This window comes from Mesoplodon densirostris, chromosome X (assembly GCF_025265405.1).
Source record: "Mesoplodon densirostris isolate mMesDen1 chromosome X, mMesDen1 primary haplotype, whole genome shotgun sequence".
NCBI lineage: Eukaryota > Metazoa > Chordata > Mammalia > Artiodactyla > Ziphiidae > Mesoplodon > Mesoplodon densirostris.
This window is the reverse complement of record NC_082681.1, coordinates 43746943-43770286: the sequence shown is the minus strand read 5'-3', so window position 1 is coordinate 43770286 and position 23344 is coordinate 43746943. Positions and strand designations below refer to the sequence as shown.

The 23344-nt window shown below is 36.7% G+C and overlaps 1 protein-coding gene across 2 annotated transcripts in view; it reads left to right on the top strand.

Annotated features, from left to right (window-relative positions):
• RNF128 (ring finger protein 128) overlaps positions 1-21573 on the top strand; it is a 98832-nt gene extending 77259 nt beyond the window's left edge. For both annotated transcript variants that reach the window (XM_060087270.1, XM_060087271.1), the window contains exons 3-7: positions 7335-7406; positions 11248-11330; positions 12752-12848; positions 13644-13812; positions 21248-21573. In XM_060087270.1, the coding sequence (XP_059943253.1) occupies positions 7335-7406; positions 11248-11330; positions 12752-12848; positions 13644-13812; positions 21248-21381 (555 nt within the window). In that variant the 3' untranslated portion in view covers positions 21382-21573. The remainder of the gene's footprint in view (positions 1-7334; positions 7407-11247; positions 11331-12751; positions 12849-13643; positions 13813-21247) is intronic.
• The last annotated feature ends 1771 nt before the right edge of the window (positions 21574-23344 follow it).

The window sequence follows — 23344 nt, the reverse complement described above, 5'->3', positions numbered from 1 at the left end:
GTTAGTGATTGATGATTTTGTTATACACATCTGGAGCAACAATCAGGATAAATAATATGCACCTGGTTTTGTTGTTGGGGTCTTGAGTTTGGAGCAGCATGGCCAACTGCTAGCAGAATTATCTAGTGACCAGTCCCCCATCTGAGCCTCAGATCCTGAGACTCAAATTGGCTTCCTGGGCAGAGATATGTCACACATGTCCTTATAGTTTGATGCCAAAGAGATAGCACTCCTGTGTGGGCTCAGATGAGGAAGAACTTAGCTACATTAATATCTTAAAATTTGTCCTTGAACCTAAAGCATGACTAAAAAATATCTGAAGCATTTCTGGTTACATTAAATTTTCTCTACTGTCCTAGTATATGAAATTAACTGGAAGACTTACCAGGTGTCTGCATACTGCACCACTATCAATATATACATATTTGTAGTTGGTGCATTTGTATGTATCTATTCCTGCCTGAATTTGAGATTTAGAGCCCTTTACAAAGCCACTGCTTTGGCTCTTGTATAAGAAGAGCAGAATAAACAAATTCTCGTCTGAGTAGGACCTGGTTTTATAGTCTTTCTCTGACTTTCTCACTGGACAAAAGGAAGCTCTTACAATGGGTCTGTCGGGATTTTTTTAAATATTCACTTACTCTAATAAAGGTTTTGATTGTGTTTCTTTGAAAAATGCTATAATCTGAGTCATAACCTATCTCCTAGGGTAAATTCCCCCTTTTCTGACTGCTCTTCCTTACAGTGCATTTCCTCACACTGTTCACAGGGATCACCTTCATGTAAATGGTCTGTACTCCTATTTCTGTAGTTCCATAGACTTATGGGAAGCTGTTCTATAATCTGCACCTCCTCTTTCCTTTAGGAATACTCTCATTCAAATATTATACAGAGGATTTTTTTGGCTTTATCTTTTTTAATTGAAGTATAATTGACATACAGTATTATATTAGTTTCAGGTGAACAATACAGTGATTCCATGCCTAGGTTTTGCTGGGGAAAAAAGTAGATTTCTCTCAGTTCTCATATATCTAAACAGTCACATCACTCAAACTTTGATTTTGTTCACAGGAATGTATCTGAAGAAAAGAATCCTCTTACTATAATCCTTGATTTTAAGTATCCTGTTTTATAAACTCCGAGCCAAATTTTTATGAAAATTTTTATTTTAAAAAAGTGGTGAGGGACTTTCCTGGTGGCACAGTGGTTAAGAATCCGCCTGCCTATGCAGGGGACCTGGGTTCAAGCCCTGGGCTGGGAAGATCCCACATGTTGCGGAGCAACTAAGCCCGTGCACCATAACTACTGAGCCTGCGTGCCATAACTACTGAAGCCCGCATGCCTAGAGCCCGTGCTCCGCAACAAGAGAAGCCACCACAGTGCGAAGCCCGCACACCACAACAAAGAGTAGCCCCCACTCAACGCAACTAGAGAAAGCCTGTGCACAGCAATGAAGACCCAACAGAGCCAAAAATAAATTTTAAAAAAAGTGGTGACTTAAGAGCAGGGAAATATAGTTTGCTTATATCTACCCTCTTTTCTTGCTTTTACATACCCCAATCAACCCCCTACCCCTACCATCAAGTAATTAGGTTTGACTACGTGCCTAGTGTTATTCATGTGGGTTTCAGTTAAACTAAAAGCTGAATGCTGTGGGACCAAAACCCAGGTGACAAATAACCAGACTAAAACATTTATTTTACTTAGTTTGATATAAATTCACAGATGAACTAGGTAAAATATCTTTGAGTTCACTGTAATTTAAAAATTGAACATTGTAATATAGGATAAGAATTGACCTGACTCTTCATTTTCAGTCCACTTAAAGTGTCACTCAGAACCAAAATAACTATACAGCTGAAATTCTTCAGTGACTAGAACCATCCCAGCTTTTGAATAGACTAATGGCATTAAGCTTCTGTTAAGAAAATTGGTGAAAAACCAAGATGCTTTGAATCAATCTTCTACTCTGCCAAATATTCTTAGACCAGGTATCTCTTAGGACTGGGAAGGAGGTGGGTAGAGTTTATTGATATAAAATACCTCTTTAAAAGAGCTTTCCAGGTCTTCCCTGGTGGCGCAGTAGTTAAGAATCCACCTGCCAATGCAGGAGACACGGGTTCGAGCCCTGGTCCGGGAAGATCCCACGTGATGCGGAGCAACTAAGCCCGTGCGCCACAACTACTGAGCCTGAGTTCTAGAACCTGCAAGCCACAGCTACTGAGCCCGTGCGCCACAACTACTGAGGCTGAGCTCTAGAGCCTGTGAGCCAAAGGTACTGAGCCTGCGCTACAACAAAGAGTAGCCCCCGCTCGCCGCAACTAGAGAAAGCCCGCGCACAGCAACGAAGACCCAACGCAGCCAAAAATAAATTTATTTAAAATAAATAAATAAAAGAGCTCCCCAAATCACAGTAAGTAGACAGTTGAGGCAGGATTTGAAGATTGGGTAATAGCTGACTTTGAGGGTTTTTTTTTCTTATTTCTTTCATTTATCTTCTTCACAAGGAATGTGAAGCCCTTTAAAGGCTTCTTTGCTGTTACACAGTGGAGGCAGTGTGCTATAGTGGAGAGATCAGGGGCTTTAAAGCCACATAGAACCTGGGCTTGAATTGAATAGCAGCTCTGCAACTAACCAGCTGCCTGGACTTTAGTCAAGCTTCAGAACCTTTTCTTGTCCATAAAATTTGGATATTAAAATACCTATTCCATAAGCTTGTTAATGTTTAAACAAGATGACACATGTAAAAAGCTTAGGGTTAAACCTGAAGCATGGCAGGGGCCCAATACATGTTCTCTAAACCTTTATTTTCCCAGGTTTGATAGAATAGAAGCTTTCAATGAGTAAAAGATGAGAAAATCATGAAAATCTGTTTTTCTAAACTCAGAAGTTATTCTTTGAGCAACTACTAGGCATTATGGGAAATTTTTTAAATGATTAAGGCCCAGTCTTTCACCTACTCACAATCTACTAGGAGAAAAAGACACATGAATAATACAACTACAGAATATAAGAGGTAGAAACAATGTGCTATTGGAATTTATAGGGTAGGGGGGAATTCTGATATGGTGGAGAGGTACCGAAAAGGTGTCCAAAGTAATTTGTGTAACAACGTAGATATACTCTTGAAGTTCTGTTTTTGGTTTGTTTTTTTTTTTTTTTTTGCGGTATGCGGGCCTCTCCCTGTTGTGGCCTTTCCCGTTGCGGAGCACAGTCTCCGGACGCACAGTCTCAGCGGCCATGGCTTACGGGCCCAGCCGCTCCGCGGCATGTGGGATCCTCCCGGACCGGGGCACGAACCCGTGTCCCCTGCATCGGCAGGCAGACTCTCAACCACTGCACCACCAGGGAAGCCCTGAAGTTCTGTTTTTTAAGGAATCTAATATAAATTAAAGTTTGCATTGGGGCATATTCTCTTTAACTATTAAAGCCAGAAGTTTGACTTAAACAAAATTATCCAAACATATATTTAAAATAAACTACTTGGTCTTAATTTTGTTCTCCTATGTCAGTTTTTAGAGGAATGGATGCATCTTGGGAACTCCTGCTATCAGTGTGACAGTGAAATAGTTTGAGTACTGATGGCAGTTTTAAAAGTGACCTTTATTCAGGTTCTAAAAATACAGTTTGTGCTTCTTAACAAAACCACATGTCGCTCCTCCATATTGAAATAAATGTCTTTTCTTTATAAAAGCTTGGTAAGAGTTATTGGAAATATTCAAATTGCCCTTTAAAGGATTTTTTAAAATTCTAGGGCTGCTTCATTAAGCATCGGTTTATGCTGTGCTGCAAATGTTTTAGAGATCCTTCATAATCAAGTCCCTTGCTTAGGATCTTCTGGTTTTTTGTTTTTTTTTTTTGATTTTCTGGTCTTAATGTAAGTTCCACTTTTCTCATTCACGCAGACTTGGACATTACATTTAAAGTTTGTGTTCAATCCCATCTCTCTAATTAATTTGCATTAGTCTTGGATATAATCAAAGTTGTATAGTTAGCATTCATCCCTGATGAATTGATGAACACTAGCACTGGAGACTCATGCATTTATATTTTGTTGAATATTTTGGAATGAGAAATCAGACTATATAGATTTAATCAGGTAAATACACTAGAGATCTATTACTTCCTTGTGAGTGCATTTCCCAAGTTGTGTCATAGAGCTTGTTACTTAAACCTAAATCAGAAGTGCTCTAAAGACAGGTTGCAAAATGATTGTCAAAGACTTCTTATCAACTACATTTTTTCCTTGCCCAGTTTTCTCTTGTTGGCTCTATTTTTGTATCATTTGCATTTTTTTTTCATCTTTGTGTTGAAATAGCTCATACTTTATAGGAAAAGAAAGTAGTGATGTTTGGAAGTCTAGGCCAGGACCAGAATCCTGTGGGCCTACTGGCTGTTCACTGTAAGGACTGGCCACAATTTGACAGACTGTAGAATCCAGGAGTTGGAAAAACTTCAGAAGGTTTTGGATGGTTGTATCGTAATGGAATCTTGGAATACGAAGAGCAGACTTCCAGTACCAGCCCTATCATTCAGAGGCTACATGCCCTTTTGGACAAGTTATTTTACTCTTCCGAGCTTCCACTTGCTCAATGTTAAAATGGAGATATCCTCTCCTTTAGGGGATTGTTGTGAGTATTAAATGAGGTAATAGATATCAAAAATAATTATAGGGCTTCCCTGGTGGCGCAGTGGTTGAGAGTCCGCCTGCCGATGCAGGGGACACGGGTTCGTGCCCCGATCCCGGAAGATCCCACATGCCGCGGAGCGGCTGGGCCCGCGAGCCATGGCCGCGGAGCCTGTGTGTCCAGAGCCTGTGCTCCGCAACGGGAGAGGCCACAGCAGTGAGAGGCCCGCGTACAGCAAAAAAAAAAAAAAAAAAAAAAAAAAATTAATTATAAAATAACTATATAAATTTAAGGAAGTAGTACTAGCTTCCTGCTCCAAGCCACAGTAAACAAAATGGCTACCTTGATGTCAGAGTTAAGTGTTCCCAAACTCTGGGCTTCAGTGGGACTGACACTAACCAACTCTGAGATTTTGAGCACAGCATTCTTTCTCTTTGGGCATCAGTTTTCTTATCTGTCAGAGTAGATCTCAGGCTAGGTGAACTCCTAAGAGTTTTCCAGCTCTAAAGATCCTAAGTGTATCTCCTTTCACTGTCACTCTGTTATTTACTTGTGATACAAGTGACAGAAGGGAAAATATTTAAGCTCAAAATGAAGTACCAGGGCTTCCCTGGTGGTGCAGTGGTTAAGGATCTGCCTGCCAATGCAGGGGACACGGGTTCAAGCCCTGGTCCGGGAAGATCCCACATGCCGTGGGGCAACTAAGCCCATGCACCACAACTACTGAGCCTGCACTCTAGAGCCCACGAGCCACAACTACTGAGCCCACATGCCACAACTACTGAAGCCCACGTGCCTAGAGCCCATGCTCCACAACAAGAGAAGCCACCTCAATGAGAAGCCCTTGCACCGCAATGAAGAGTAGCCCCCGCTCACCACAACTAGAGAAAGCCTGTGCGCAGCAACGAAGACCCAACATAGCCAAAAAATAAAATAAATTTATTTTAAAAAATTAAGTACCATCATAAAATTCCCCTTGTGGGTGAAACCCATGATTAAGTCTCAAAGAGAAAGTGAAAGGGCTTCAATTAGTGCCTCTTTCCTTCTGAGAGCTAGGCCTTCCTATTAACTGTTTCTATGAGCTATATTTGCCAGTCAGGTAACAATCTGAGAAGTTTCTGCTGCTACTATGCCAGCAAAGAAATATTTTGGCAGTAATGTCCTTGGCATCAAGCCAAATACGTTTCACAAAATGATATCTTATACGAGGCAGGTTTGGGCATTAAGGAATTTCCTCACATACCTACACCCATGGATTATTCCCTTCCAAAATATATTTGCTACAGATATGTATAAATCTGTAATGCTAATTGATGAATAAATAGTACTTTATATTTTCATCTAATAAACATTTTATTGAGTGTCTGCTATCAGCCGGACATGATGCTGGATACTTTACTTACGTTATCTCTAATTTTCATGTAACCTCAATCAGTGTCACCTAGGGGTCTCCCTGCTGGGGATGGAGGTACATACAGGGGGATGAGGAAGTTGTTGACATCCTCACAAGACCTCTGGTTCTGAGAACCTACTTTCTGCTGAATTTCTATAAGTTTGTTCATTTTACAGTACAAAATAGGAAGATTGCTTAGCATCTTCCCATGCTGCACATGCTATCTCTATTCCATACAGCATTCACCCAGGTGTGAAACCTAGCCTATTCTTCAATTTACACATATATTATCTTCACTTGAGGCATTCGTGTATGTGGTAGATTTTACTGAAATAGAAGGAAGGTTTATTTGTGGCATCACAAATAATTTCAAATTAACACCAAATATCTCATACCACCTGGGAGTTTTTTCCTCTGGCCAGTTCATCCCACACAGAGGGATAGTCTCTCATTGATTCCTCTCTTTCTCACTTTTCCCTCACCTTTTAAATTTCCCCCATACCTTAACCTCACTTCTGATTCAAATATATATATACATATATATATATATATATATATATATATATATATATATATATACACACACGCACATATATGTGTGTATATGGATAGATATAGATATGTATGTAATATTTTAGTCTTTATTCCCTAAATGAGCCATGGACTTGCCTTTGCATATTCAGACTCATCTAGGTATATGTTCAGTGAAACAAAAAAGGCTTACCACTCTCAGAATCCACCCTCCTTACAAGGCAGTAGTGGTTATAAACAGCATTTTCCCCCCTAATACCAAATAACACTGTAAGGATTGGTATTATCCTCATTTTATAGATGAGTAAACAAGCTCAAAGATTTAATGACTTGTCCAGGATTATTCATTTAGTAAGTGACAAAATCATATTTTGAAGCTAGGTCCGTTTGCATCCAATGCACTTTCTACCAAACAAGACATGATTCAAAAAAGAAATTGAAAAAGGTGTAATTTAAGGTCCTCTGGGCTTTTGAAAATAGGAAAATTGCTTTGAAAATTCATAGCATCCGAATCCATTTGGAATAGGGACGCATAGCTTTACCGTTGTGGCCCCAAAGTTGCTGTTTAAGAAGGTAGGGAAACATAAGGTTTCAGTAATTTAAAAAAATCCTGCTTGGTATCAGATAAATGGGTATTTATTATGGCTAATTAAATTTTATCTTTTAAAATTTACTTAGACACTGACTTTTACCTGATAAATATTTATTAATCCTCTCTACCTTTTTTATCATATTTCTTTTAAAAATACTTTTTCTAATACCTGCTATTTTTTTTATTACAGAGACAATTAAAGGCAGATGCTAAAAAAGCTATTGGAAGGCTTCAACTCCGCACACTGAAACAAGGAGACAAGGTGCATTTATGACTTGTAAATGCTATTTGTTTTAAAGCAGTGCTACCAAGCCATTGTTAAAAGCTAAGTGTTCTTCCAAAGTATGATTTTCATTAGAATTTATAAATCTTATTGATTTTTTAATCTATTTGATACTGGAGATAGGCTGAATAATGGCCCCCAAAGACATCTAGGTCCTAATCCCTAGAACCTGTAAATGTTACCTTATATGGCAAAAAGTACTTTGCAGATGTGAGTAAGTTAAGGATCTTGAGATGGGGAGATTATTCTGGATTATCCAGGTGGATCCTAAGTATAATCACAGTGTCTTTATAAGAGGGAGGAAAGGGGAGATTTGACTACAGTGCAGTAGGAGATGTGACAATGGAAGCAAGAGGTTGCAGTGATGCAAGAAAGGGGCCATAAGCAATAACAGTAAGAGTATAAGTTTGTGTCATTTTAAGCCACTAAGTTACTGTAATTTGTTACAGCAACAGGAAATTACTACAGTGCTTCAGTACAACTCTACTTGAACATCCATTTTCAGATTTAGCACAGTTGAAAACTACCATTGATGTATAAAACATGTATCAAAAAATAGCTATGGAAGTTTGTACTACAATAAAAATATAGCTACAGAACTTATTGAAATAAAAAAATACCATTTATAATAGCACCAAAACCATTATATACTTAGGTATAAATCTTACAAAATATGTACAAGATCTATATGCTGAAAAGGGCAAAACATAATGAAAGAAAGAAATCAAAGAAGACCTAAAGAAATGGAGGGATATATCATGTTCATTAATTAGAAGACTGTCGTCAAGATGTCACTTCCTCCCCAAACTGATCTATAGATTCAATGCAGTTTCAATCAAAATCCTAGTTGCATCTTTTGTAGGAATTGACAAGTTGACTCTAAGTTTATTTGCAAAAGCAAAAGAACTAGAATAACCAAAACAATTTTGATAAAAAACAAATTTGGGTGACTCACATTTCCTGATTTGCAGGATTATTTTAGAACTACAGTAGTCAAGAAAGCATGGTAGGGCTTTCCTGGTGGCGCAGTGATTGAGAGTCCGCCTGGCGATGCAGGGGACACAGGTTCGTGCCCCGGTCTGGGAAAATCCCACATGCTGTGGAGTGGCTGGGCCCGTGAGCCATGGCCGCTGAGCCTGCGCATCCGGAGCCTGTGCTCTGCAACGGGAGAGGCCACAACAGTGAGAGGCCCACGTACCACAAAAAAAAAAAAAAAAAAAAAAAGCACGGTATTAGGGAAAGGATGGACCTTTCGATCTTTGAAACAGAAGAGACGGTCCAGAAATAGACCCACACATAAATGGTCGATTGATTTTTGACAAAGGTGCAAAAGCAATTCAAAAAAGAAAGGGCAGCCAATTGTTGGCTCTCCATACGCAATGACTGAATATCCATAGACAAAAAAAAATGAACCTCAATCCATACTTTATACCCTCTGCAAAAATTAACTTGAAATGGATCACAGACTTAAATATACAACCTAGAACTATGAAATTTTAGAAGAAAACTTGGGAGAAAAATATCTTTGTAGCTTGGGTTATGCAAAGATTACTTAGATATGATACCAAAAACAAGTCCATTAAAGAAAAAAGAGAAATTTGTTAAAATTAAGAGCTTTTGCTCTTTGAAAGACACTGTTAAGAGACTGAAAAGACGAGCCACAGACTGGGAGAAAATATTTGCTAATCACATATCTGATAAAGGACTGTATTCAGAATATATAAAGAACTCTCAAAACTCAAGAAGAGAACAGACAGAAGGCAGATACTAAAAAAGCTATTAGTGGAAAAATGGTCAAAACAGACATTTTACCAAAGAAGTATATGGCTGGCAAAAAAGCACATAAAATGATGCTAAACATCATTAGTCATTAGGGAAATACACATTAAAACCACAATGCGATACCCACAGCACATTTATTAGAATGCCTAAAACCAAGAGCTGACCAGCTGTGGGACAACTGGAACTCTCATGCATTTTCTGGTGAGAATGCAATGTACAGCCAGTTTAGAAAACAGTTTGGCAGTTCTGTGTGTGTGTGTGTGTGTGTATAAATTAATTAATTATTGGAGTATAGTTGCTTTACAACGTTGTATTAGTTTCTGTTGTACAGCAGAGTGAATGGCAGTTCTTTATGAAGTCAAATATACACTCTCGAAAGAACCCAGCAATCTCACCGCTAGATGTTTACTCATTCACATAAAAACTTGTTCACAATTGTTCATGGCAGCTTTACTCATAATTACCAGAAACTGGAAAGAACCCAAATGTCCTTCAATGGATTGAATGGATTAAAAAAACTGTGGTACATCCATATCATGGGATACTATTTAGCAATAAAAAGGGGGGGGATCCTACTGATACATACAACAACATGGATGAATCACAAATGCATTATGTTAAGTGAAAGAAGGCAGACTCAAAGGCTATATAAGGCACAATCCCACTTATAAGATATTCTGGAAAAGCCAAAACTACAGGCACTGAAAAACAGATAAGTGGGTGGCAGAAGATAGTGATAAAAGGAGGGGTTAATTACAGAGGGGTTAATTATGAAGTGGTATAGAGGAATTTGTTGGGGTACCAGGACTATCCTGTATCTTGACTATGGTGGTGATTAAGTGACTGCATGTTTCTCCAAACTTGAAAAACTGTATACTTAACATTTAGAGTGAATTTTATTGCATGTGACTTATACCTTAATTTTTTTTAATGGAAAAACATAGCCATAGAACTTGTGGCATTGTGCAAATTCTAAAACCAGGAAGAGGTTTAAATCAGTGCTACATGTTTCTCTTGGTACTGTTCCTCTTTGGTTGACTTTATTCTTTCACTTTATTTATTTATTTGTTTGTTTGTTTGTTTTGGCTGCACTGAGTGGCTTTGCAGGACTTTATTCTTTTACTTTATTTATTTATTTATTCATTCATTCATTGATTCATTCATTTATTTATTCATTCGTTCATTCATTCATTCATTATTCATTCGTTAATTGATTGATTGATTGATTCATTCATTCATTCTTTTTTTTTTTTTGGCTGCACCGAGTGGCTTTGCAGGATTTCAGTTCCCCGACCAGTGATTGAATCCAGGCCACAGCAGTGAAAGCCTGGAATCCTAACCACTAGGCCACCAAGGAACTTCCTTCTTTTACTTTTTTTAAAAATAATTTATTTATTATTTTTGGCTGCATTGGGTCTTTGTTGCTGTGCATGGGCTTTCTCTAGTTGTCTAGGTGTGCAGGCTTCAGTAGTTGTGGCTCACGGGCTCTAGAGCTCAAGCTCAGTAATTGTGGTACACGGGCTTAGACACTCTGCAGCATGGGGGATCTTCCTGGACCAGGGCACGAACCCGTGTCCCCTGCATTGGCAGGTGGATCCTTAACCACTGCGCCACCAGGGAAGCCCCTTTCTTTTACTTTTTAAAGTCTAAATATTTTATTTTATTTTCCAACTTCAATTACATAATACACAATGTTATTGACTGTAGTCACCATGTTTTACATTAGATCTTCAGACCTTATTCATCTTATAGTTGAAAGTTTGTACCCTTTTATTAACTTCTCCCTATTTCCCCCATTCCTCAGACCGTGGAAACTAATTTTCTACTCACTGTTTCTATGAGTTTGACTCTTTTTTTAGATTCCAATTAAGTCTAGATAATTTTAAACTGCTTATTGAAACAGTCGTTTTAGTGATGTGATGCTCCTTCTTCTGTAGGAATTTATGTAATTTATTAAATGCATGTGTATTCTGATTTTGCTCTGTAGTTTAATGTATTTTTCTTATCCATCTGAATAACAATAACTATTTGCTCTTAGGAAATTGGCCCTGATGGAGATAGTTGTGCTGTGTGTATTGAACTATATAAACCTAATGATTTGGTGCGCATCTTAACCTGCAAGTAAGTTTGATTTTCTTTTATGTCGTCAATAAGAATAGCTGACTTACAAAAATGATTGTAGTGGGGGAAACTATTTTGAATGTTTCCAATTTGATGTAAAGAAAGTATTTATTTTTAACTTCTTTTCATTTAAATATAGGTGATTGCTTTATTTTTTATTTTTATTTTTTTGCTTTTCTTTTTTTTTTATTTTACAAATTTAATCAGTTATACATATACATATGTTCCCATATCCCCTCCCTTTTGCGTCTCCCTCCCACCCTCCCTATCCCACCCCTCCAGGCAGTCACAAAGAACCGAGCTGATCTCCCTGTGCTATGCGGCTGCTTCCCACTAGCTATCTACCTTATGTTTGGTAGTGTATATATGTCCATGCCGCTCTTTCACTTTGTCACAGCTTACCCTTCCCCCTCCCCATATCCTCAAGTCCATGCTCTAGTAGGTCTGTGTCTTTATTCCTGTCTTACTCCTAGGTTCTTGATGACATTTTTTTTCTTAAATTCCATATATATGTGTCAGCATACAGTATTTGTCTTTCTCTTTCTGACTTACTTCACTCTGTATGACAGACTCTAGGTCCATCCACCTCATTACAAATAGCTCAATTTCATTTCTTTTTATGGCTGAGTAATATTCCATTGTATATATGTGCCACATCTTCTTTACCCATTCATCCGATGATGGACACTTAGGTAGTGGAAGTGGTATAAGGCTAATTATATAATATTTCCATAATCTAGTACAATTTGGAAACTAGTTCCGTAACAAACTTAAGAACCTAGCCAGCATCACTGTTTATTTAATATTGTGTGTGTGTGTGTGTGTGTGTGTGTGTGTGTGTGTGTGGTACTGGATTATTTAATTCAAAATAATTCTACCAATCCTACTGAGAAAAAAATAAAATCAACTTATGAGCACCTATTTGGAAGTCTTCATTCTTTAGCTTCTTATTATCCCTCTCCCAGAAGTTGTTCTTAACACTCTTCCTTTTAGCTATTAAATAGTGGCATTCTTGGAACTTATCACATTGCCTAAAGTATCGGAATTATGTTACACTCAATACTTTATTGCACTATATTATTGAGAATGACTAACTGTACTATTTTATAGTTAGGGAATAACAAAATAATTAAGATCCGAATTACTGAACAAAACCTTAGGTCAGGTAACATCTTAGCTATTTTTCAAGTAAGTGGTATTGAAAATAGTTTTTATGAAGCTAGAGTAATGAGGCTATATTTAAAAGTACTGTATTATGAAATTTCCAAATTTTGTTTCTGTAATAGTGTGTTTAAAAGGAAAAAAAAACAGGCATCCGTTAAAAGACTAAGTAAACTTATAGGGTAACCCGTTAGTATATTAGGCAAAGTGTTGCTAGTTCACAACTGATAACCAAAATATGTGTTTTTTTCCTTCATTAGCCATATTTTCCATAAGACATGTGTTGACCCATGGCTATTAGAACACAGGACTTGCCCCATGTGCAAATGTGACATACTCAAAGCTTTGGGAATTGAGGTAAATGTTGCTAAACTATTTATATGAAGGAACTTAAGCAGTGTGTTATTTATATATCTGGGCCTTCAGGAAAAAAATCCTTATTTTTTAGCTACATAATGTGCTAGACTTACGGTTTATACCAAAAATTGGACCTAGTTACATCATAGTGACAGCGAGGTACCATGTTGGACCACCTCCATTTTCCTCCTTCTTCCCTCTCCTCAAATGTACTTATTATTTGGTCAGAATTGGAAGTGATGACCCCAACTGACTTCTGATACCCCTTGCTGTTTTTTACTCTCTTACTATTGCATAGCAATCAAACTTGTTGTTAACTGAGCATGTAAAGTTTGAGAGAGTATAATAAATATTAAGTTATACTTCGTAAATGAAAAAAAATCCTACCTATTTCGCAGTACACACAACAGAAAGTCAAGCTCAACAAACTCTTCCTGACTTGAGGAGATATACAGATGACAGTGATTCTCAAAACCCCTAAGGTACAGCATAGGAGTGTTTTTTGAGTGCCTTCCTTGTATCAGGCATTATATTATGAAGTGTTCACCCAGATAAACATGTCAGATGTTGATGGCAATCTGCCTGTAACATCTTTCACCCCATTGGACCCAATTACTCCAACTGCTCTGGCTGTGACCTGCAAGAAATTTTTGTGATCATCAAAAATGGATTGTAGGTTTAAAAGGTTAAGAAGCATTGCTCTAATAAGTCACCTATGAAGAAACTTTGTAATGATATGTCAAGGAAGAACGTATACTCTGAGAGCCTCTTAATGTGTTTAAATGCTTTCTGCAGGTGGATGTTGAAGATGGATCAGTGTCTTTACAAGTTCCGGCATCCAATGAAGCATCCAATAGTGCCTCTCCTCATGAAGAGGATAATCGCAGTGAAACTGCATCCTCTGGATATGCTTCAGTTCAGGGCGCAGATGAACCGCCTTTGGAGGAACATGTGCAGTCAGCAAGTAAGCACCATGCTGAGGGGCAATGAGTGCCCTACAAATGATCCATTGGGGATTAGACACCAGGCAGAGTACTCCTGCTTTTTAGCATTTATTCTATTCATCCATTAACACATTCCAGGTTTTTTCTAGTAACAATGATGCAATGCAGGATGCACCCCTACCTTAACTTAATATACACATTCAAATGTACCTGAAACAGATGAAATGCATTAAGAGTGGGGATTATTCACAGAAGAAAAAGATTTTTTTATTGGAAAGCTTCTCTCCGATGCATTTAAGTGTTGGCTTATTAACTTAGGCTAAGGAGAAACTTTTCAACTTTAGAAGCCATTGTTTATTGCATATCAATCAGAAATTAAGATAAAGAAATTAAGATAAAGAATTCCTGGAATGATAAAACAGAATTTAATTTCCAAAAGCTTGATTTATACACAACTTCTCCAGAACCCATTTTTTGCACAGATCAGAAACTGTGTTTAAGAATGATGTGCTGCCACCTGTTGATTACCTGCCATGAAGTGAACAAACTGTAGAAAGTAACATTGAATGTATTAATTTCAAAATTCATGTGAATCAGTATTAGCAACTTAGTAATGTCATACCAGTAGAGAGATTTTAGGGAATTCTGTTACTTTTTTCCTTAGAGAAAACCCGTATACAAATTACTTTCCCTTTCTTTAACTACCACCTTTTTCATGGTTTTTGTTGGTTTGATAGTTTTTCCTCTGTCCTCATTTTGAGATAACCTAATTCTGGCATAAAAGTAGAAGGAAAATGAAATGTCAGGGTGACCTGTAAAAGTTTCAGCTTCCTATGACATGAACCTTTGTCCTTGGTAGGCTTATCAGTGCCATAGATACCATTTCTACAGAGGTCACAAGGAATACCATCATGCAAACGCAAACCTCATGTTGTAATCTAATCTTTGGACATTTCGTAGAGTACAAAGTAGTCATAAGAATCTTAATAATCTGTGTTTTGTTCTACCTATAATAGATAATCATTGGCTATTTGCCCCAGATGAATTCTTAGTTCCTGTAACTGTGTGGTAATAGAATTCAGTGAAGATAAAGGACAGTGTATGGGATAGTTCAGTTTAGCAGCATTGGTGGTTCAGTGGTAGAATTCTTGCCTGCCATACGGGAGGCCTGAGTGTATGGGATAATTCAGTTTATTGTCAGACCAGTTTAAAAAAAGAAAAAAGTCCCAATCTACGTTTATTGTGTTCTGTTCTTGTGGGGGAGGGTAGAAGGCAGAACAGTTTTTGCAGAGAATTTGAGAAGCAAATAAAATGTTGATCCATGTTCCTTCTCCTGTATTCTTTATCTCCATGAATGGTAGTAACACCTACCCGGGTGCGTCAAACCAAAAACTTAGGTAGATCCTAGATCCTTCCCTCTCCCCTTCCTATTGATTCAATATCATTTTTCCTCTAAACCATCCCCTAATTTCCAACCTCAATTCAACAGTCATAGTTTGAGCCACTATCTTCTCTCTACCCATTCCTTCTACTCTTCCTCCCCCAAGAAATTGGGGAAGCCCAGTCCAACTCCTGTTCCTCCTTTAAAACTTGCTCCCCTTTGAGAAGCTTCCTTTGACTCACCTGTGTGGTCCTACTGTCTACTTCGGTAGAACTTCTATCATTGCATTTATTGCACTGAATTGTATTAAAACCTTAAAAAGGCCCTTTGGGTAGGGACAGTGTTTTATTATTCACTATCGTATACCCAAGCACCTAGCACAGACTGCCACATAGTAAATACTCAAATAAGTGTTGAATGAGTGACCACATAGAATAGATTTAATTTTATCTATGATTATATATTAATAGTTTGGGCATTATGCCTATTAACCATTGATTATTATGGTGACAGTTGTGATTTAAATAACTTTGTAAACATACAATTGATTCGTTCATGCCTGTGTGTTCCGTCATTGTTCTGAATTTTATCAGAGCATTGATTTTCAAACATAAGCATACATTGAGTCACCTGGAGGGCTTGTTAAAACAGAGGGGCAACCATCAGTTTCTGACTCAGTTGGTCTGGGGTGGGCCCTGAGAATTTTCATTTCTAAGAAGTTTCCACGTGATACTGATACTGCTTGTTCAGGGACCACACTCTGGGAACCACCGAATAAGGGCCCTAGTTCTTAACCCTGGCTGCACATTAGAATCACCCATAGAAACTTTAAACATTACTAATGCCTGGGCTTTACCCCAGAATTGTTAAATCAGAATCCATGAGATGTGGGGCCCAAGCACAGGTTATTTTTTATTTTGAAATAATTTCAGGCTGACTTAAAAAAAGTTTCAAAAACAGTAAAAATAATGCCCATATACCCGTCACCAAACTTCTCCAAATGTTAACATCTTATATAACCATATACAATTATCAAAAGCAGGAAATTAAATGATAAAATGTTATTAACTAAACTGATCTTACTCAAATTTCACCAGTTGGCCCATTAATGTCCTTTTGCTGTCCTAGGATCCCACATTGCATTTCCTCTTTTCTCATTTTTCCCCAGTTTTATTGAAATATACTTGACATATAATCAGAGTAAGATTAGTTAAATCCATAATCTCACATAATTACGAATTTTGTGTGTGTGTGGTGAGAACATTTAAGATCTACTCTCTTAGCAACTTTCAAGTATTTAATACAGTATTGTTAACTGTAGTCACCATCTATATGTTAGATTCCCCAGAACTTATTCATCTTATAACTGGAAACTTGTACCCTTTGACGAGCATTTCCCCATTTCCCCCACCTTCCAGCCTCTTGCAACCACCATTCTACTCTGTTTCTATGAACTTGGCTTTTTTCTTTTTAAGATTCTACATATACGTGATATCATACAGTATTGGTCTTCTCTGTCTGACTTATTTCACTTAGCACAGTGCCCTCAAGGTCCATCCATGTCGTTGCAAATGGCAGGATTTCCTTCTTTCTCATGACTGTATATATATATATATATATATATATATATATATATATATATATATATATATATATATATACACATACATACACACACACACACACCACATTTTCTTTATCTGTTCATCAGTCAGTGGACACCTAGGTTATTTCTGTGTCTTGGCTATTGTTAATGATGCTGCAGTGAACATGGAGGTGCAGCTCTCTCTTCAAGATAGTGATTTCATTTCCTCTGGATATATACCCAGAAGTGGGATTGCTGGATGATATGGTAGTTCTATTTTTAACTTTTTGAGAACCTCCATACATGTTTCCCATACTGCTGTACCAATTTACATTCCCACCAACAGTGTACTAGAGTTCTCTTTTCTTCACATCCTTGCCAACACTTACCTGTTTTCTTTTTGATAATAGCTGTTCTAACAACTGTGAGGCAATATCTCATTGTGGTTGTGATTTGCATTTCCCTGATTAGTGATGTTGAGCATCTTTTCACGTACCTGTTGGCCATTTGTATGTCTTCCTTGGGAAAATATCTCAGTTCTTCTGCCCATTTTTTAATCAGATTATTTGCTTTTTTGCTATTGAACTGTATGAATTCTTTATATATTTTGGATATTAACCCCTTATCTGATATGTGGTTTGCACATATTTTCTCCCATTTTGTAACTTGGCTCTTCATTCTTTTGATTATTTCTCTTGCTGAGCATTCTTTTGATTATTTCTCTTGCTGAGTAGAAGCTTTTTGATTTGATGTAGTCCCATTTGTTGATTTTGGCTTTTTAAGTCCTTAATCCATTTAGAGTTCATTTTTTAAGTGGTGTAAGATAGGGGTCCAGTTTCATTCTGTTGCATATTTATCCAGTTTACCCAAAACCATTTACTGAAGACTGTCTTTTCCCCATTGAGTGTTCTTGGCTCCCTTGTCAAATATTAGTTCATCTCATACACATGGTCTCATACACATGGGTTTATTTCTGGGCTCTCAGTTCTGTTCCACTGATCTATTTGTCTGTTTTTATGCCAGTACCATACTGTGTTGATTATTATAGTTTGAAATCAGGAAGTGTGATGCCTCCCCACTTTGTTCCTCTTTCTCAGGATTGCTTTGGCTATCCAGTGTCTTTGGTAGTTACATATGAATTTTAGGATTTTTTTATACTTCTGTGAAAAATGCATTTGGAATTTTTATGTGGATTACATTGAATCTACAGATGGCTTTGGGTAGTATGGACATTTAAACAATATGAATTCTTTTTTTAAAATAAATTTATTTATTTATTTACTTATTTTTGGCTACGTTGGGTCTTTGTTGCTGCAAGCGGGCTTTCTTTAGTTGCAGCCAGTGGGGGCTACTCTTCGTTGCTGTGCATGGGCTTCTCATTGTGGTGGCTTCTCTTGTTGTGGAGCACGGGCTCTAGGCACATGGGCTTCAGTAGTTGTGGCACGTGGGCTCAGTAATTGTGGCTCACGGGCTCTAGAGCGCAGGCTCAGTAGTTGTGGCACACGGGCTTTGTTGCTCAGTGGCATGTGGGATCTTCCCGGACCAGGGATCGAACCCGTGTGCCCTGCATTGGCAGGTGGATTCTTAACCACTGAGCCACCAGGGAAGTCCAATATGAATTCTTCTGATCCATGAACGTGGGATATATTTCCATTTATTTGTGCCCTCTTCAATATCTTTTATAAATGTCTTATAGTTTTCAGTACAAATCTTTTACTTCCTTGGTTAAATCTATTCATAAGTATTATATTGCTTTTTGATGCTATTGTGAATGGGATTGTTTTCTTTATTTCTCTTTCAGATATTTCATTGCTGGTGTATAGAAATGCAACTGATTTTTGTCTGTTGATTTTGTAACCTGCAACTTTAGTGAATTCGTTTATTAGTTCTAACAGTTTTTGTTGGTATCTTTAGCATTTTCTCTAGGTCATGTCATCTGGAAACAGACAATTTTACTTCTTCCTTTCTCATCTTGATGCCTTTTTTCTGTTTGTTTCTTTGTTTAAATTTTTTTAAATTATTTTTTGGCCATGCTGCATGGCATGTGGGATCTTAGTTTCCCCGACCAGGGATTGAACCCGCATCCCCTGCATTGGAAGCATGGGGTCTTAACCACTGGACCGCCAGGGAAGTCCCTTGATGCCTTTTATTTCTTTTCCTTTGTAATTTCTCTGGCTAGGACTTCCAGTACTATGTTGAATAGGAGTGGTGAGAGTGGGTAACCTTGTCTTGTTCCTCTTGAGCATGTTGTTAACTGTGGGTTTGTCAAGTGTGTCCTTTATTTATTTATTTATTTATTATTTTAAAAAATTTTTGGCTGTACTACGCAGCATGTGGGATCTTAGTTCCCCGGCCAGGGATCAAACCCACGCCCCCTACAGTGGAAGCATGGAGTCTTAACCACTGGACTGCCAGGGAAGTCCCCATGTATGTCCTTTATTATGTTTGGGAATGTTCCTTCTATACCCAATTTGCTGAGCAGTACACATTGCATTTAACTGTTACATCTTCTTTATCTCCAATCTGTGACTGTTCCTTAGTCTTTTTCTTTCATGACTTTGACACTTCTGAAGGCCACCAGTTATTTTGTAGAATGTCCCTCAATTTGCAATTGTCTCCTGATACCCAATGATTAAATTTATTGTCCGTTGTCTATTTCTGGCAAGAATACCACAGAAATTATATTGTGCCCTTCTCTGGCTCATATCATATAATGAGGCACATGATGCCCATGTCTTATTACCAATGGTTTTAATTTTGTTCGCTTGGTTAAGGTGGCATCTGCCAAGCTTCTCCTTTTAAAGTTACTCTTTTTCTCTTTATAATTATTAATTATTTTATAGAGAGACACTTGGAGACTATGCAAATATCCTGTTTCTCATCATACTTTTTACCTACTAATTTTATCAATCACTGATGTTTCTTGCTTACAATAATTATTACTGAAATGTGTGCCAAATGGTGATTTTCTATTTCCATCCTTCTTTCTACATTAATTAAGCTTCTATTTTAAGGAAGAGCTATCCTTTCTCCACTTATTTATTCAATTATTTATTTATAATATTATGGACTCATAGATATTTCTTTTATTCCATAATATTATTATCATGATTTATTCATGGTTAGATTGTCCTAGATTTGGTCATTGGGAACTCCCTCAAGTTGGTTTGTTTTCTTTCAACATGCCCCATCATTTTTTTTTTAGGCTTTGAAGGCCATAGGTCTTTGTTGCTTTTGGTTGTTTTCTCTTCCAACCTCTTAAGAATGAAAAAACCACTCTTAGCTATGGAGTTGGCTTGCAAGCTGTAGTTTGCTGATCCCTAGGCTAGAATCTAGATTAATCTTGTACTTTCCTTGTCCTAGCCCTGGAATCAGTTATTTCTACAGGGAGTGGGGGCTTTTATTGGAGAACAGTACCTCGAAATCAAGATCTGGGCACTAGGTATGCTATTGCTATTGGGGTGTCATTGCTATTAGCCCTTTCAAGGAACAACGCTAGGAAATATGTGTATGTACTCACACAAATACACACACACATCTACATTCACCTATCTATCTGAAGAACAGCTAGTTCATACTGATATTTCTGATTCCAGTCCAACACCACAGAGTTTATTCTAGCCTTCCCCTTTCCTTATTTGTAACTCCTTTCTCTGACATTGAGAAACCTGGCTCTTATTATCCACAATATATTTACTTATTTGTTCAATCCTAAAGTACACCTAAGTTTCAACATTGCTAACACACCCCTGTGAAAAACAGTTTCACTAACCAGTGTAGTTCTTTGGTTTTAGCCTTATAGGATATAGTCAAAGTATCATTTTCCAAAGTTACTTAGGTTAGTTCTTTTCTTTCCCACTCTCTTCAGGATGATTATATATTTCATCTGTAATATAATTATATTCACTTGTTACTATTTGTATTCCATTTTGAGAACTCCCACCCCCCCACAACTTCCTGGTTGATTTTTTTTAGTCTTTCTGTATGTCTGTCTCTCTATTTATCTATCTATCTATTTATCTATATATTTATCTATCTATCATCTATCTATTTATCTACCTATCTATTTATTTATCTATTTATCTATCTATCTATTTATTTATCTATTTACCTATCTATCTATCTATCTATCTATCTATCTATGCATAGCATAGGTAATTTTTTAAAGTGCCCAGGTGATTGAAATGTGATTTGAGAGCTATTACATTTAGAATAGAGAAGCGGAAGACATACCTTTTGCTCTTAAGGATGCTATAATCTAGGTACAAGTAAGCACACGTGTGAATCAATAAAATCGTAATTGTAAATTAAAATAATGCCATATGTGCTTTATGTAAGGCAGCACAAATCATATTAAAGGAACAGGGAATGAGTGTAATAATCAGAGTATGATGGAATTAGATAAGTAAGGCTTCTTAGACATGTGTTGAATTTTGTCTTAAAGAATAGAGGGGTGAAATCATCCTAAAGTTACCATTTCTTTTTAAAGATGAAAATCTACAGCTGGTAAACCATGAAGCAAGTTCCATGGCAGTGGATGTTGTTCCTCACGTTGACAACCCAACCTTTGAAGAAGATGAAACTCCTGATCGAGAGACTGCTGTTCGAGAAATTAAATCATAAAATCTGTGTCAATAGAAAACTTGAACCTTTAGTAATAACAGAACTGCCAATCAGGGCCTAGTTTGCTATTAATGAACTGGAATAACTTAATAAGAATGATACTGAAAGTGATGAGATGACTAATATTATGCTATAGTTAAATGACTTAAAATATTTAACCTATTAACTTTTTCCACAAACTCATTATATAATGTTTTTCATAGGCAAGTTTCCTCTCAATAGTGGTAGCAACATTTTTAAACATTCAAAACTCTTGTCAAGTAGTCATGTTTTCCATTTATAACAATTTTCTTATAAAAACATGTTGCTTTTAAAATGTGAAGTAGCTGTAATCACTTTATTTTATTATAGTATCTTAATTAAAAATAATACTACTTTAGCTTGGGCTATATGTGTCAGGGTTTTTCTCCAGGTGCTTATATTGATCTGGAATTGTAATGTAAAAAACAATGCAAACTTTGGCTAGTACTTCATGAAATGTCTATTTAAGCTACATTAAGTTGATAGAACAAGATTAAAGCAAAATATTCATTTTAACTATTTTTTGTTTTTAAAATTAGGCTAAATGTACTTCATATGAGTGTCAAGCATAGTTTATCAGAGAATATGGACTGGACTGGATTGATTGGTTTATTAGTGACACCAATTTGACAAAAGATTATAGACAAAAACTACTTACAGAAACACTGTATAACTATTTCTCAAATTTTACTTATGGGACTTTCAAAAGCAGAGTATATAAATCATCATACTATTTGAAAATGATTATGAATAAGTCACACAAAAATTGGTAAGTGATCTTTGTGTATGAATTTGTCTACAGAAATTAGTCTGTAGAAAATATTTTCCAAACAATGTTGACTTTGAAAATTGAGTTTACATTTTACCTAAATGGGCTAAAATGACATTAGGTAAACTAAAATTCTGTCCATGTAGCTATAAATTTCGTGAATGCATTTTCTTGGTGTTTGAAAAAGAATTGGGGGAGGGGGAGAATTCCAGGTGCCTTAATATAAAGTTTGAAGCTTCATCCACCAAAGTTAAATAGAGCTATTATAAAAATGCACTTTACTTCTATTCTCTGTGGCTTATCTTTGGTTTTAGAGTTTTGTTTCCAGTACAAATTCCAGCAGAATTTAGGCAAAAGCAGAATAGACATTTATTTTTGTTGGCTAAATGTAGAATGGATGAAACCATTGCATTCTTGTACACTGATTTGAAATGCTGTAAATATGTCCCGATTTGTATTGATTCTCTTTAAATATAAAATGTAAATAAAATATTCCAATAAAAGTTTGTGTTTGGTGTTTAGTTATCATATACTAACTTTTAATATATGCTTGGATTTAGGAGGGAAAAAGGTTTAATGTAAATGGTCATTGATATATTTGATCAATAAAAACTAAAACTTTACATTTACATATTTCATTACATAGAGAGGAACTGCTGCCATTATAATATAACTGAACCTACCATGAATTATTTTTAAATGTCAGCAAGGTAAATAATGAGGTTGACCACTGATAATATAAGGTTAGAAAAAGACCATGATGTCAGTCCATCTTTATACTACCCAAGACATAAGGCCGTTTTATTGCTTTAAAGTTACCTTTTCCTTCAGCCGTCTCTTTGGCAGTATCATTCTTGGGATGCTGTTAATGAGTTAAATGCATCTCTTTATTTTTTCCAAACATGTTAAGAATAAACAGTTGCTTGTAACACTTCAGAACCATGATTATCAAACCAGGGTACACGTATGTCTTCTGTGGCAATATGCCAAATGTACGTGTGTGTGATGCCACACAATAAAGTTGGCCTATATTCTTAGAAAATTAATCATTTCAAGCTTTGTGGGGTTTCTTCTGGGGAGGCATTTATAACTTTTTAAATTTTTAATAGCTGTATTGACATAATTTATATACCAAAAATTCACCCATTATAAATGTATGGTTCCAAGATGCCT